The sequence below is a fragment of the Daktulosphaira vitifoliae genome, unplaced genomic scaffold (assembly GCF_025091365.1).
Source record: "Daktulosphaira vitifoliae isolate Bord-2020 unplaced genomic scaffold, ASM2509136v1 Scaffold_3, whole genome shotgun sequence".
NCBI classification, from domain to species: Eukaryota; Metazoa; Arthropoda; class Insecta; order Hemiptera; family Phylloxeridae; genus Daktulosphaira; species Daktulosphaira vitifoliae.
In genome coordinates, this window is record NW_026099574.1 from 8,428,755 (window position 1) to 8,446,688 (window position 17,934).

Below are 17,934 nucleotides of genomic sequence, written 5' to 3' on the forward strand. Positions count from 1 at the left end.
CCGACTCGGGACACTTAACACTGGTGTGCCCGCCGCCATTACTACGTCAATTATCTACACAGCGTATCGGTGTAGTATCGTCAGCCGGTCGACCGTCGCGCTACGCCCGGCCACCGTACCAGACACTCGTTGACTGAAGTAATTCGTGTTATTTTACAACGCTGGTAACCGTTGCAGAGCACGTGTGTAGTCCGCCGGTTACTGGTAAGGAAAATCGCGTCCGTGTTCGAAACTTTTTTTTTTTTATTAAACGATTTTGCTTTACTAAATGTTCAATTCGTTTTAATTTTTAATCGCAAGAATTCGATATTATACAAAACATTTTATTGCTTTTTTTTCAAGGTAAGTTTTGAAAATTATTCAAGTTTTTTCCTATACTCACTACTCAAGTGTAAAAATCGGGCAGAAATTCAACACACTGTATGTTCAGAGTTTACAAATTGATTTTGCTGGGAAATTTTTCTAATAATTAACATTATGTTAATCACTATTAATTCTTCAATTAAAAACTATTATTGTCTATTATAGTGCATCGTAAACGATGGAAGAACGTTTCAATTTATACCTAGCGTGGTGAATTTCAAAAATCTAAGAATTATAAGAGTTTGAATAATAACTTTGCTAATATCGACTTTTATAATTTGTTGTACCTATTTATATTTGTATCTAAGAGCATTTAATATTTTTATAAAGCTCGTGCTACTTATTCGCCATATGCAAATGTCAGTAGCGGTATCGTCTCATTGACACCTTTATCATACCGTTGTACCTAAGCATATCGTGATTTTCACCAAGTTTTGTACGTGTAATCAAAATAGTCTAGCTTTTAATTTTCTAAAATGAAGAATTTAACAATTATTTCATAAAAGTATAATCCCTGTCTTAAATGATTTTAGCATTATATTTTATGCGAGTGGAAAAAAAAGAAATTTGGACGTAAATAGATCTTTTAAGTTGCTGGAAAGAAGCATTTTTGATTAATGTTCCGTTTTTATAACAATTATTCTTATAATTTTACTTATATGAATTTTTTTTCAATTAACACGCGTAATTTTATTTTTTACTTTTTATCTTTCTTATAGCACAGTAGTTATGAAATACTTGATTCTTGATTTCTATGGCATAGAAATTTTTTTACATAATTTTTAGTAAAAATTGGTATATTAATTTACGTTTTATCGAAGTATTGCATCACGAATAAAAATAATATAATTTTGTCCAATTAAAACCGTTAATCTATATTTGAAAATGATAAGTTATTACTTAAATATAAACTTGTACTTAATTTGAAGGTTGCATCAAGTTCTCGTATTACATACTGTTCATAAATATGGGAGATTTTATTTTTCTAGTAGAGTACTAATACAAGCTGGCAGTTGGCCATGTATGTTTAGTATTATATGATAACAGTATTATCTAATTGACTTGCAGCTTCTCATAATCTACATATTGTCATAAGTTTGTTTACATTATTATATTTCATTAAATTTATTAAAAAATGTACATGTTCACCAATTTGATTCATTATAAGATTCAAATAAAAGGCGTTATAATTCTATTTAAAATCACCTATCCGTGATGGTTTTTTTTTTGCACATAGAACACGCGATTTCTTGGTTAAATAAAATTGAATAATCATTTAACTCATTGATAAGATGACACATTAATACATCACAACAAATAATGTTTTTCAGTGTTATTTACTATCGTAATTCTGTTTGTAAATAATAGTTCAAAAGTATAATATTTTAATGATTAAAATTTGAATCGATATTGTGCGTGTTGCATGTCGTCGCTAAAAAAACATTTGTTGTTTACTTGTTAATTTTCCGATACTTAAGGATAGGAGGCATATTTAAATAATCATCCAAAGTTACTTATTGTAAATACGCGATAATTTTCTTAAGTTCATATTTTCCCGTTTTTCGATTCAATTTCCTGTTATGTTTTAAAATGATGTAAAAAAGTATGAAATGTAACAGCTTGAGTTACCACCCAAATAATAATCTTTCTGTAATATCGTCTTTAAGAGATTATTATAATTAGTTATTCAGTCAGTAGTTATTTTTACAATCATTTGAACCAAAATTTACCATTATGCAAAATTTATCTACTATAACATCATAATAAAGACAGTATATGTATATATTATAGATATCTTTAAAAACAACAGGTATTAGCGCTAGTAATAAAATTAAATAACTGGAGACTTTAAATTAAAGGTATTTAATTTTTATTGTCATTATAATACGACACAATTGATTTTACACATAAAATTATTTAAATCTGCAAACAAAATACTTTCGAGGGGTCATTATTAATTCGTTAACGTATTATTGTCTGAAAACTTTATTAATCATACCAAAAATCCCAGAGAAAGTAACTAGAATTTATTGAGAGTGTGTTTTTTTAAAAGAATGTATAAAAACCGGATTAACTTTCAACTCGGTATTCTTTAGTACAATAAAATATTATGGCAGATTGAAATTAATGTAGTATAACTTAGTATATTCTGTCTATAATTTTACTGTTCAAACTTGCATACATTCAAAACATCGCTTAAGAAATAAAAAAAAATTTTGTTGTATAAGGTATTAAATTCTAATTTTATAAGATAATTGATTTACGCTTTATAACTTACATGAATTCAAAAACTTAATATAAATTATTTTTAAATTTAAACATTATAAATAAAGTTTGTAATTATACTTTAATTAATAATTTGGTTAATTTTTCAATGAAAATAAAAATTATAAATAATTTTTATCTAAAAATAATAGCTATTAAGTATGGTGCGTAAGGAATTAAAATACTGTTATAAATTAAATTAGTTTATAACATTATAACTAATTAAATTTACATTTTGAAATAATAGAAAGCCGTTAAAAATATTGACAACCATAGAGAAAATATAATATATGGCATAGTTTTTAAGCAAAATTTAAAACTAAAACTATGAATATAATAAATAATTTAGTGACTGTGAAGATGATGTAGAGTCAGTAATCTTAACTTATTAGTAACTTATGGAAATGTTAAAACTAGACCATTTAATAGATTTATGAACTTTTAGGAATATATTAGCAAAAGGTACGTCACAAATTCGTTATAAATGCTAATCAATACAGAACAATTTGTGTTATGTACCTTTAAAAACGGCAGAACATAGAAAAATCCTGTGCATTTTATTATTTTTTAAGTTATTCAATTGGTAAATTTGTCATAGTTATTGGACTTGAATTTTTATGTCTGGTTCTATTTATAAAAAGTAGTCTTTTAAATATTTTTGAGCATAATTGATCTTTTAATTTTTTTTAATTCAATAGTACGATCTATGCAACATTTTGCATATTTTATATATGTCAAGTAATCTGCAGGAAATATGTTCTAAATTATTAAAATATTTTGTAAAAAATATACTTAAGAATTTTTGCATAATCGCATAATAGTAGGTAAATAATACCGTATGTTTTTAATTCCATAATAATTGCCGAATTATTTCATGCTGATTATTAATCATTTTTGCTGAATTGAACTCTCAACAGTTGTCAAAAATTTGCGTTTAGCTTTTTTTTATCACAGTACTCGAAATATTTGCATTAAAAATTTACCAGTGAGAGTTGACAGAGCTAAAAAATAATGCAACAACACACTGTTCATTTTTTACATCCACGTGGTTAAGGCATAAATTTGTAACTTTTTTGTTTTATTAAATAATTTATTTTTAATATTAAAACTATTAAATTATTTTGCTTAATATATGGGGCCAATTATTTTATGTTTATATTTCTGCATCTTAGAACTAGACTAGAATTCCATAAGTTAAGATTTTCAGATTATTGTGTTTTGTATTCGAAATTCAATTTTAATATCAGAAGAATTTTGTTACGATTGCCCCTTCCATATTTTAGAAATGTTTTAAGAGTTTAAGTCCTAACATAAGTTTGAGCTAAACAAACCTACCTAACTCGGCATAATACACACAAAAATTAATAACAAATGGTAAATTAACCTTGTAGTTTATGTACACCAACGATATTATATTTAACATGCTATTCGATTAAAATTTTTGTAACGATTCAAAGAAATTGCATTTTCCTGTTTTTGTGTTTTCCAGAAAAACTTCCAATATGTGACTTAACTCTAATTCTGAGTTACAGATATTATTTTTGTATTAATTTTATTTGTGGACATAGTTACTCTATTGTGTTACTCAATTATTATTACAATTATAATTTTAGATTTTAACTATACATCATGACCATTCTCTTGGGGAGATATAGAGGATATAACCTCCTTATGATGGAAATAAATATATGGCAAAGATATAATTTGGAAGTGTAAAATAATTTCTCATGTATATGTAGTTTGTACGATTGGTTTTCATGAAATTATTAATACGCACATTAAAATTCTATTTTTTTTGTTTATGTATAAAATAATAAATATATTTTTATAATTTACATACGACAAACAGATTTTACTTGAATAATTATAAATAGAATGATTATGTAAGAGGCATAAATTTTTCCAAGTTTTTCACATGCACGTGAGATGTTGTGTTTACATGGGAATTTCCATAATCACTCTCTCAGCGTGAATTGATACTTGACATGTTGCTACTATAAATTAAATCATCACAAATTTAATAGAACATCACATCTGTTTACTCTTTCAAAAGCTAATATATTTATATAGTATTATTATTCGTCGTGACCTTTATCTACCTATCCTATTATCGATTAATATTTTTCAGTAACACGAACATGGTATAACAGTATCACTTGAGTTAATAGAGTCTTGTCTTTATAACACTATTATTATAAATCATTTTTTTTAGTTTTGTTGTAAAGAATAATGGCTTGTTTCACCATCCTTTCGCGTACTTGCTTGCTGATTATAATAAATGTCTCCGTGATTAAAGTTCGACTGAAGCCATATTTAATTGCTAAAAATAATTTATTTGTCATAGTCACGGTCAAGTGCTATCACTTTCGATATAATTTGCATTCGTGTGGCAGCAATCTTCATATTATCTAATGGTTTTATATTTTAATATTTTTGTAATTTGTTAGAAAATCAAATAAAATTTGTTTAGAGTTAGGGGCGATGATATAGTCGTAAATTTATTAGTGAGTATATGCTTAAAAGTCTTGTTAAACGAAAGTGTGTGGCTTTATCCCCACACCTTCTTTCCACTTCCTAACAATCGCCTTTTTCGTAGTGTACCATAACAAATATTATACAAAAATTTGAAAAAAAATTAACAAAAACCCGAGAAGCGGTTAGGGGCATGATGCGATGCCAAATTAATGCGAACGCCTAAAAATATTTTCAAAATATTTGAATGCGTAAATTTTACATATTATATTTTGTAGATAAAATAAAAGATATTCATGCATTACTTTGTTTCATAAAAAGTGTTGTATTATCAATTATAATTGTCGATTAACAAAATTTGTTCAATATTTTTCCTTTAAATAGACTTCCATAAATGATGTGTTATGATGTTAATGCTCATATTTGCGTTCATTCATGAAGAAATATACATAATAATAAAGCTATTTTCATGTATTAGTAAATCGATACAAAATTTGTTTATAAATTATTCAAAAAAAAACCCAATATTTATTAGTTTTGAAGCGTATGGAAATTTTACCGGTTTTACCTACATTCATTAAAACGTACTTTGTTACATCATTACTAGTTATAACTTACTATAATTGTGTTACGTTTAAGTATGTATATTGTAAAGATCATATGTTATTTTTAAGGTTATCAAGTTGAACCATTTTGTTTACGGTACATTTTAATCAATAATTATGACTGTTTTTGTTTAAATAACGACGTTAGATGACTAAAGTTTAACGAATTAATTATAATTACTTTTTGTTGATCGGATACATTAAATTATTTTTACAGGTCTTTGAACTATAAAAATGTCAGAAAAAAAACAAGATGCTGTTGAGACGGATCCTGTCATAAAAGAGAACCGTAAGTGTTATGCATAAGACTTACTAAATTATTTAATTTAACAAATTTTATGAGATCACTCTCTGTTATGTCAAATTCGGTTAATATTAGCCGTAATACAAGAGTACTCAGTAATGTAATGAAACCGGAAGTAGAAATGTCTAATCAACTAATTTAAGTAATATTTGTTCCGTTTAGGTTCAATGTCGTGCACCAGAATACTAAACTTGATGGTTCTGGTCGGGTTTATGGTGAACTACATGCTCCGGGTTAATTTTACTATTACCATTGTGGATATGGTGATTCCTAACAAGACCACCACAGCCAACGAAACGGCTGCCAATTTGACATACCCTGTTATGCACAACGAAACAAATGTAAGTCCATTAAAAATTAATGATTTATATTTTAAAATTTCTCACTAATTTTGACCTCAACATTAATGTACTCTTGTATGCCACCCCCGTAAGTTTATGAACTAACGTTAATCTTTGTCAATTGTCTCTTTGATTAATAGACACTCTTCTATGCATAGTTTTAAGTATCATAATTTTTTTATTTCACTATTCAAAAAAATAGATTTACAGGAATCCGTGATTGCTCAATTTTTTAACATTTTTGTGGAATTTTCTGTCAAATTATGAATTTAGTCAATTGTCGATTGGGTCAATTATTTCGTTATTATTTTTTCCTTTGGCACCAATATTGCTTTGGACTTTTACCAAGAGCACGAAAACATCTTTTTTTTTATTAACTTATGATGTAGATCTCTATTGAATCTATTTGTGTAACCGTTGATTGTTTAGAATTATATACTTAATCGGTAATTGTTCGATTTAATTTTGAAAATGCTTAGAAATATCAGTAAAACGTCTAAAATAATTTATCACAATAAATAATATGGTTGATTTCAAATGTTTTCTCGCTTAAGATAATAGTTACTAAAATAAACATATTATTTTAAAATAAGGTTTGTGGTTCTGTTGTAATCTTTGAATGATTGAGAACGGTAAATTAATTTTCTACACTGTAAAAGTTGTGTTGATCCTTCGTGTATGTAAATATATTATTAAGTTATTAATGTGTTTTTCTGATCACGTTGGCCTATTTCTGTTAGTTATTTTACAGCTAACAGTATTTTTGTTAGTTGTAAAATTTGGTAATACATTGAACTTTGAATTGTTTTCGTTGAAATAATAATAAACTATAATAAACAGAAGCACTTTTAACTATTTTTGTTCAAATAATAACAAGGTCATTATAAAATTTTCAATTAAATAGAATATTGACTGTAATATCGTATTCATACTTTGAACTAAAGTCATTATGGAGCAATATAAATTAACAAATAAAAGAGAAACGTTAACAGTAGTTTAAACCATGAATCTGTAGAAAAATTAAATAAATGTTTTTTGATACAACAGCTATTCAAATTTAATTTAATTTTAGTATATATTGATTAAACGTGTGTTGTCGAACTTATTAGAATCATAAACAATTTTAAGCAGAAAATTTGTGCATACGAACTATGTTAGGGCAAGAATGTATACATCATATTATGGATGAATAAACAAAAAAGAAAACGTACAAATATAAGAATCGTGATAATTGCAACAAGTGACCTTCACAGTAAAAATAACAAGTTGCTTTATTTTGTTTCATTGAAACACTATCACGATAATGATACATCTTGGGATAAATAACTCGAACAGATTCATCTAACCTTATCTATTTTGATATGATTTCATCTAAATAGTTACAAAACTTGAAAGTACACTGAACAGGAACAATGTTTATTATTTTAAATGCCACTTTATTAAATGTTAAGTTTAATCATTTTAAAGGTAGCTGCAGATATGAGTATACTATATGTATTCATGTTACATGAAATCAAAAAACCCAGCACAGTGGGGACGTGGCATAGTTTGGTCAAGTATAATGATATCTGACAATGATTTGGTAATTTTTATAAAAGTTATGACAGTTTTAAATAAAAAAATTGAAAAAATGTCGAAAATTAGCGGTGAACGAGAGAAAATTTTTCAATTATTGAGGGTAATGTCTTCGACTAGGTACAATTTTTTATATTTTGACGTATCGTTGAAAGAAATCGGTTCGACGAGAGCTGAGAAAAAGTGGTAATAGACACAAACAAAAAAAAAAAAAAAACACATCTTAGTAAAATTAATACATTTTCAGCTTCGCATCGAAGTTTAAAGTTAAATTAAGTGAAACCTCATCAGTTAGTAATTATTATTATAGGTGTGATGTTTGCTCAAGTAAATATAATTTTAAAGAGATATTGAAATAATCAAAAATAACATATTTTTAAATATAGAGTGATGTATTTATCACGAACCACTTAATTAATCTAAAAATAATAATGAACACTTTTTATTTAGTTTATTTCTAGATACATGTTTTATCAAAGTATTTTTTATGTTCAGCTCTTACGCCTTATAAAAGTGACAACTTTATCTTTTTAAGTAGAAACATACATGATTAATTAAATATTTTTAGATAATAATGTAATTAAAAAAATGATTGGTCGATAACAACTTTTGAACCAGTATTTTGGATGTTATTGACATTTTTAATACCTATGCGGGAAGATGAAAACGATCGGGAAATGACTAGTAATAAAAATAACAGCAACCGCAACTTATCTCTAGCCATCACTATAAAATGTTATATCTTCCGAAATACTGGTCCAAAAGTTGTTATTGACCAGTAATTTTCTTAATTAGATCATTATCTATTAAATAAGCTAGTTAATCATGTATGTTGCCATTTAAAGAAAATAAGGTAATACATTTATAAAGTACAAGAGATGAACATAAAAAATACTTTATGATCAATAAATTGAAAAAAGTATTGAACCAATAAAAAATTGTTTATATTTTTCCAATAATTAAGTGGTTTATGATAAGTGATTCACACTATTATTATATTCTCAATATTATAGTATACTGTGTACTTTTAACACTTGAAACATAAGGAACAACTTTTTTTATCTTTGTACTTATGTTTAGTATTATACTACAAGAGATAATTAAATTTTCTAATTTAATGTAAAATAATATTTAAATAATGTTACAAATTAGTTTTCGCTTTAAACGAGTATTTCAAGAAAAAATTGTGTAGCTTAAAGATATATATATATATGTATAATTTTAATTGAAAAAAATAGGTATAAATAAAATATTTTGTTTCTTCTTGAGTAATCAGCGAATAATAAATTACTGGGTGGTTAAAATAACTGGGTGGTTCATTTAGTTATTTGGATAAAAAACAGAATTTTCGATGAACAAGGTGATTTTTATTTACTTAATGAAGTATTCAATAACAAATAAATGCGATAAGAAGTAATTAACAAAGAACTATAACTCTTTTTAAGTTTTTGGTCTAGTAGTATATGAAAAAAATGATTTTTTAAATAAATATTTTTTTATTATACGAAAATTTTTTATTATTCCAAATTTCTGATATTTTAAAAAATAGTTTTGAGATAAAAATTGTATGTTTGTAATGATTAATATAGAATAAAAAACCTATTTTGACATTGTGAAAGTATCACTTTTAAGTTAACTACAAGATTATTACATAACTTCCATCTATGTCAAGTTTCATTTACTTATACCATATATTTTATTTATAAGTATGCACTCTTAAGTGTGACACAATTGTGTCTCATTTATTCAAAACTTTGTGTAATAACTTATGAATTAAAATTTTTACTACTTGCTTATTTTTGAAAAATGATTAAATCTTTATTGATTACAATGATAACAATTGATCTTCAATAAATATTTCTTACTTATTGTTTCAATAAGTTGACGTAACATTTTATTTTACAAAGAAAATTGTTACTTTCATAATTAAATAATTTCCGAAAGGAAAAATATCTTTTATTTGTAATTTTGTTTGAAGTTGAAGTATTTGAAATGGTATGCCATTGAGTAAAAATTAAAATTTGGTTGATTAATATTAAGATGAGTTTTTTATTTGATAATTATCAAATAAAAAACTTTAATTATAATTAATATTAGTGGATTTGTATACTATTTTAGCAAGAAAATATATCAATAATATTCACGTACAATTAACATATTATCTTATTATTTGAAATCTCTCTAAAATTATTTAGATTTTGAAAATGATTTTAGTTTTCATCTAGTCAAGCTAAATTGATTTAAAGTGTCGTTAAAAATAATAGTATTTTATAACAGGAACTTTTGTTTAAAGGTCCTATTACCTAACTAATTACCTAGAAAAAAGTAGAAATTATGTAACTAATATTTTAATGATAAATCTTTATCAATTTTTTTTTAAATAAAAAATACAAATTTTTTTGTAATCAAAGCCTACTTTTCAACTTAATAACATTTAGATTTATTTTTAATCTGAATTAATGTATAATTTTTTTTCATAATATATCTATTGATAGTAATGGACTTAAACTCACAGAATTTGCGTAAGTTATCGTCATCCCGCGCTTAAAACAGAACATGTATAAAGTTTTATAGTCAGCCTTAAAAAAATCTCTATTGAATAAAAAAAAATCAAATTTATTAGTATCCATTGAAAGAGTTATGAGTTAATTGCTTTAATTTTTTTATTCTTTGTTTTTTAATCAAGTAAAACAATTTTAACATATGATAAAAGTAAACATTTTGTTTTCATCTTAACCGAAAAAAGGCGTTTTTAATTTTTTGGCTAAATATTTTTTGATAAAATTTAAGGTATAACCGTTCAATTAATTATTGTTATTCATTCAGACAATGATGTATCATTGTATTCTATAACTAAGAAATATGGATGAAAAAGGTATTATGTAAATTTTACCTTGTTAAGTTTATTATAGAATATTTTCAACGCATTTCAAGAATTCTATTTACATTTCTGATGTCTCGTTTATTATTAAGATAATTGTAGTAAAAAATAGTAATCACTATGAATCATTTGACTACGTGATAGAGTGTTGATATAAGTATATTTAAGGTAATTGATACTTAAAATTAGAATGTTGACCTAATAAAAATTGATTAAGTATTAGTATATAATCATTTTAGTGCATGAAGTTACACGATAATGTAAATTGTACTAAGTTATGATTTAGGTTGTTTTGAATGTTACATTAAAATTGTTATGTTTTACGTTTAAGTATTTTCAAGGACATAACTAAAAGTTTATAAAACCTCTTAATAATTTACTATTCTTATATATTTTTATTAAATATTATAAATCCCTTGTTATTTAAATGGATATGTCATACACGCATAAACATGTGTTTGACATTGAAGTAAATCCATGAAATATAGAGAATATTTTTTTCAACAACGAGAAAAATATTAAACATTAAAATTAATAGTTGAGTTAATTAAAATATAAACATCCTCTTTAATGTGTACTATTTAAAATTATTTTTTTTTTAAATTTAAATAGCAAATAATTTAAGTTTTGAATATAATTATTATTAAGAGTAACACTTTTTTTTTAAATTACTTTGCAAGTATTGATTAATTAAGACTATACTTTATTTTATTTCGATATTGTATAAATAATGTATCTACTTAAGACATTGTTTTGTAAAATTATTTATTTAGATATTATTCCAATATAATGTAAGCGTTATTTGTATTTTTAGATCACAAACAATTTTATTCCTTCTGAATCTTCTTATGGTAAGAAGTTCAATTGGTCTGCAAATGAACAAAATTTGATACTTGGAAGTTTCTTCTGGGGGTACGTTCTAACAGAGTTGCCTGGAGGTCGAGTGGCCGAAATGATTGGTGCTAGGACGGTGTTCGGTTATTCTATGTTGTTGGCGTCTATGGTCACCATGTTAACACCTATGGCAGCAAAATTAGGCTTATATTTAGTGATATTTTGTAGAATATTTTTAGGTTTTACTTTGGTGAGTAAAAATAAAGTTCTTAGACATGGACATAAATTGGGGGGACTCAAAAAGGCTTAGCTTCCAAAATTTTTAGAAAAACTACTTTTATAATATTATAAAGATAAATTTAAAATAAAAGAAAGTTAGATATAAAGATGTTTTTTGAAATTGCATCTATGTTCTTAGATTAATTTTTTAAAAAATTAAATAAAAATGGTAAATTAATAAATATTATACTTATTCTCATTTTTTTTTTTTGAAATTAAAATCAGATAATCAGAAATACTTTTTAAAAATTCATGTTTGCTTAATACTAATATATATTTTTGTATTGATTTTATTGAAATAATTAATGACGTCATATTAACTGTTTCTATAATTTATTTAGTTCTTATGATTTATAGGGAGTAACTTGGCCAGCGATATTGCCATTGGCTGCTAATTGGATACCTCCAAAGGAGCGTAGCAAGTTCATGGCCAATATGATGGGTAAATACGATTCATAACACTTAAATTGTCATTAATGATTTAACAATGGGTTTTTAGCAGTGTTTCCTCTTATTTAACACAGTTTAGACTACCAAACTGTTTTTATTAATATGGTTAACTTTTCTACTCTTTGTTGTCTATGGATTTGTTTGTTAATAACTAATGGATTAAAGTTAAAGTTTTTGTATTTTGTTAAGAAAATTTTTTATTGAAATTTATTTTATAAATTTATCTTAAAAAATTATAATAATTTGTAGTTTTGGCATTCATACAAATTTTTTGCTGTTTAATTATTTTATATAAGAATTGTTGATTATAATATAAAACATAATTATTTGACTTAGTTCAACACGAATGAGATTACTACTTCTGATGTACTAATTGCAGTTTTGTATAACATATTTTTGTTTATACTGTTATTTTAAATCTATAACTTACAAGTATAATTCGGATTTATATCCTGTTATAACTTGATTTAATCATCCTGATGACAACTTATAATATGCACACTTTCTAATTTGTTTTAATCACAATATAATATGTTTTAAGTAGTGGTATAAGAAATGGGGATTTACTCCCACACAGCATGACAAAAAAAAATCCTAGATGCGTCTATAATTAAAGCTATACGACAATAATTAAAAAATCAATATATTCAAATATTTATTGTTAATTAGTTAAATAATTACTATTCGATATTTCACACCATTAATCTTTACAGTTTAATTTTCTATTCGTTTGTTCATTTAATTATCTTAGTGTATATTCATAAATGAATTATTGTTAATATTTTTAGCACGCATGCAATTAATTGTACGATTTGTGTAAAATATGCTTTTAGGTATGGTCATAATAGATAATTTGATAACTTTCTTTGTAGCCTTGATCTAAATTGTATGTTTATCTAAAATTAAATATTAAATAAGTATAAAAACTTTGTGTTTTGTGCTTGTATTAAAAACATCCAATGATTAAATTCATTGTATGAAAAACAAAATTAATCGTTTTTATAAAGAAAACCTCTACGAACTTATTATAATGGGATGTTAGGATTTAACAATAGGCATAAAATATGATCTGTTAAATATATTTTTACTATCGCTAAGTATTATTTAAGTAGTCTCTCCTTCGAGTCCGTCGTTATATTAGTTTAATTATTATAGATTAGCATATGCATTTTCATGGGGTATATGGATAACTACCTTTAAGAAAATTAACATAAAAATCTAGAATTTCAAACACGTCAAAATTAAAATAAATCTAATTTCTCTTAACTCACTTTTTATATATTGCTTTACAAGATAACATGTTAAATTATTTCTTATCATTTTACAATTCATGACTACAGTTAATTAGGTCTTGAACTTTAAATTTTTTTAAAGGAATACTACACACAAATTTTCGAGTTTGATACTTACCAGAAAATGTAACGATTTTTTAAAAAAAAGTCATTGATTTGTTTACAAAATTAGTAACTGGGCTGAAAAAATATTTTCAACTATATTAATTAAAACAGTTAACATTTTGGAAATAAACCATTCCTAAAATCTGGCCTCGCAATTAAAAATTTGTATTTAATACATTTATTATCTTGGGTTTCAGCTTCTTCATTGGGTGCTGCAATTACTCTACCTGTTTGTGGTTTTTTGATATCCACATTAGGTTGGGAATCCGTGTTTTACATCACAGGTCTTGTTGGAATCATATGGTCAATATTGTGGTTCACTTTAGTATTTGAAAAACCGAGTGAACACCCAAGAATCAGTGAATATGAAAAACATTATATTGAAACCCAAATAGCCACCCAAAGTAGTGGTTCTAAGGTAATAAATTGTAAATGTATTAATATTAAATAATAAATTACTCATAGGCGAAATACAATTTTTATTTTATTGTAACAATAAGTTATTTTGATAGTATATAACCTTCTGTGTAGGTATATTTAAAAAAAAAAAATGTTTCTTAGTTCAGTTTTTTCATGAATTCAATCACTATTTTTTTTTAGTTAATGTTATCTGTCCTTCACTAGATAAACTTTTATAGATAATCTAGCAAAGAACAAAATTATCTTTAGATGTTTTTTGGCAACTAAATATCTATTCATGTACTTTAAATGTGTAATTATGATATTTGCTGTGTGACAAAATCATTTTTGTATATATAATTTTTTTTTAACATTTATTTTGAGTTTTAATAATTATAATGGTGAGATGTTTTGTGCAAACCTTAATTGTATATTGTAAAGAATTGTATATTTTTAATTAAAATTTACTTAAGATGAATTTATATAACCTATATCCCTGAGTAATGTTATGCATATAAAATAAAAAATGTACAGGATTATAAACTTTTAATATTAAATGAAGTAATAAATCATTATCATTTTAGCCAAAGAAGCTACCTTGGGTGGAAATATTAACATCATTACCAGTATGGGCTATTGCAATAACTCATGGCTGTAGTGTTTTTGGTTATTTCACCATAGTTAATCAATTGCCAACTTTTATGAAAGTAATGTTTAATCTTGACATCAAACATGTAAGTTAGTTTATTTAATGTATTAAATAATTTGAATTATTATCATCAATAACTAGTCTTGCTTTTTAGAATGGTGTGCTTTCGAGTTTCCCATATTTGGGTAAGTATTTAATGGCAGCAGTAGCTGGAAATTTGGCTGACCGTCTATTAAAGTCTGAGAAAATATCTAAAACTGCAGTTCGGAAACTATTTACAACAATAGGTAATATACTCTTAATGTTTATATATTATTTGTATATATCTTAATTAGATATATTATATGTATTTTTTAATAATTAGGTGTGTTTACACCTGGTTTATTGATGATTTTACAATCAAATTTTGGCGAAAGTCAAGTATGGTCTGTTATAATATTTACATTAGCATTGACAGTTAATGGAGCTGTTACAGGTGGATACTTAGGAAATGGTTTGGATATTGCACCAAATTTTTCAGGTAATGTATTAGTAGTTAATTACTTTCTATAAATAGAAGAAGTAATTTAAAAGTATAAAATTTTATTTTAGGAACTATATTTGGAATTGCTAATACTATGTCATCTGCTGGTGGATCATTGTCATCTTTTATAGTTGGAAAACTAACTAATAATAATGTTAGTCAAAAATTATAACAATATTAATATACAAAAAATTTATTACAAATTGTATACTAAATGTATTTTAATTAATTTTATTTAGAATACATTCGCTCAATGGCGTATTGTTTTTTGGATAATGACTGGAACTTATACTCTAGGAGCATCTATATTTTTAATTTTTGGTACTGCTAAAACACTACCATGGAACTCGACAGAAAAACCTGAAAATGAAATGAATGGAACTAATCAACAGGATATAGAAGCATCAAAACCACTTAACAGTTCATCATGATCATGTTTTTGACAATGTGTCTTTGTGACAAAGACACATTTTATGTGAATTTTGTACATTTCTTCGATATCTAAATTATATCATGTATATAAAGAAGTTTTGATATTATTTTTATTTGTGATTTAATATTATTTTACCAAGTTTGCTTGGTAAAACTAATATTAATTATGTGAGAGTTTTATTTTATTATTAAAAAATTTATTGTGATAAATCTATTATTTTGTTTGATATTTTCATTTAACGTATATTTTGTAAAAATAATTATAATTGACTTTCTCAGAAACAGACATTGTTAAAATTTTATTACAATCTATTTTTATAATACTAATCTATTTAATATCATTTATTTAATCCATTGCAGACATTGACAATTAAAAATTATTATTCTAACTATTACTTATTATTATCTTAATCTTAATTTTAAAATTTTTCTTAGAAAATTAAAAAAACAAATTTCCTAAAATTAAATTTTACAAATAGTATTTTGTTATGAAATTACATCATTAGTGTAATGCATTAAATGTTTAAAAATTGTTATAAGTTAATAAAAAATAAGTAATATGTTTATGATAACCTTTTTAAAAATAAATAAACAAATACAAAATAAATTTATATAATTCTTAAACATTTGATAAGAACGATATTTTTATATTAAATGAAAAATTATATTATTTCAAATGTAGACATTGATTTGAAATAAAAATTATGTAAGAATATTTTACACTTAGTACAATGAAAATCATAACAGATTTTTCTATTATTACTTGAACTAAAGGTTGAATAATGCTTAAATAATGTAAGTTATTCTTAGTCATATGTATAAATTATCATATTTAATGTAATTTATTTTTAGTAGTTACCTAATTTAATTATCTGAATTTAACACTTAGACATGTTTGTATTTTGTACCTGCTTTTCAGCGTAATACCTTAATTTATAATTTTTTTTTGATTAAGGCAAGAACAAGATGTAAAAAATTTCATGTTCTAATTAGAATTGGGTTAAATTAATAGTTACACACAGTTAAATATAAAGAAATTTAAAATATTTAAGTTATTAATAGTTACATCAATTATTAATCTTTATTTAGCATCTTTAACAATATTTTTTCAATTATTCCAAAAATTTATCGTAATATTGAAATTAATTGTTTATTAATATAAAATATGTTGATTATTTATACAGAATTTTCAAAATAATGTATAATTAAAGAAGATGCATTAATTTACGAATTTTTAACAGTATAAACTACAATGATGGGCTGATAAATATTGCCTTTTTTTTATATTCTCTTAATAATGTCTATAAAATTATTATTATAACTTTTGTTATTAATTATGTCGTGCAATTTTTTCATTCTATTATTTACCTTTAAAATAATAGAATTACTAAAAAATAAATACAAATTTTCTTTAAACCATATGTTTTTTTATTTTTGATTATATATATTATTGATTATTATTCGACTTAGTATATAATTTAATAGAAATAAATTTAAAATACTTACTATATAGGGTAGTCAATTAAAAATAAGACACTAATTTTCTTGAAAGCTATTTAAAATTAAAAATCGTTTGATTCAAATAAGTCTAAAATAATATCTAGTTAAACATTTTTTTTTTCATTCCTTTGGGATTAAAAGTCTACTCTTTATTTTTTTTTAAAAATCCCCTATTATTAGTTTAATAATATGATAAAAATATTTTGTTTTTATAATATTTAATGAATATTTTTGCTGTTATTGCTTCTTAAAGTTTAGAGATGTTTAAAGAATATTCTATTGATAATTGGCATATGATCATGCAGTATTTATTATTTATTCATGATCTCCTATAAACAAATATTTATTGACAATTCATGTCATATTAGCTTCGCATCGAAGCTGAGAAGGTATTAATTTTACTATGTGTTTTTTTTTTTGTGTCTGTTACCACTTTTTCTCAGCTCTCACCGAACAGATTTCTTTCAATGATACGTCTAAAGATCACAAATCGTATCTAGTCGAAGACATTAGCCTCAAAAATTGAAAAAATTTCCCTCGTTCACCGTAAATGCGGGAAACCTCCAAAAAAATTACAAATTTAAAAATCGCTAATTTTCGAAATTTTTTTTACTTAAAACTGACATAACTTTTTCAAAAATGAACAAATCAATATAATTTTTTTT

General features: G+C 24.3%; 1 protein-coding gene across 1 annotated transcript; it reads left to right on the plus strand.

Moving 5' to 3' along the window:
- Positions 1 to 65: 65 nt before the first annotated feature.
- Positions 66 to 15,983, plus strand: LOC126902519 (sialin). Its single transcript, XM_050679889.1, has 11 exons — positions 66 to 342; positions 5,923 to 5,994; positions 6,172 to 6,350; positions 11,621 to 11,890; positions 12,277 to 12,361; positions 13,964 to 14,184; positions 14,750 to 14,899; positions 14,969 to 15,101; positions 15,179 to 15,334; positions 15,406 to 15,491; positions 15,577 to 15,983. The coding sequence occupies exons 2-11, from the start codon at positions 5,940 to 5,942 to the stop codon at positions 15,766 to 15,768; spliced, it is 1,527 nt and encodes a 508-aa protein (XP_050535846.1). The 5' UTR covers positions 66 to 342; positions 5,923 to 5,939; the 3' UTR covers positions 15,769 to 15,983.
- The last annotated feature ends 1,951 nt before the right edge of the window (positions 15,984 to 17,934 follow it).

Excerpts from the sequence above, each read along its gene's own strand:
- LOC126902519 (XM_050679889.1), top strand. The coding sequence starts at position 5,940 with ATGTCAGAAAAAAAACAAGATGCTGTTGAGACGGATCCTGTCATAAAA. Across the intron at positions 11,891-12,276 it reads TATTTTTAGGTTTTACTTTG|GGAGTAACTTGGCCAGCGAT; the intron begins GTGAGTAAAAAT and ends TATGATTTATAG. Across the intron at positions 15,492-15,576 it reads GAAAACTAACTAATAATAAT|AATACATTCGCTCAATGGCG; the intron begins GTTAGTCAAAAA and ends AATTTTATTTAG.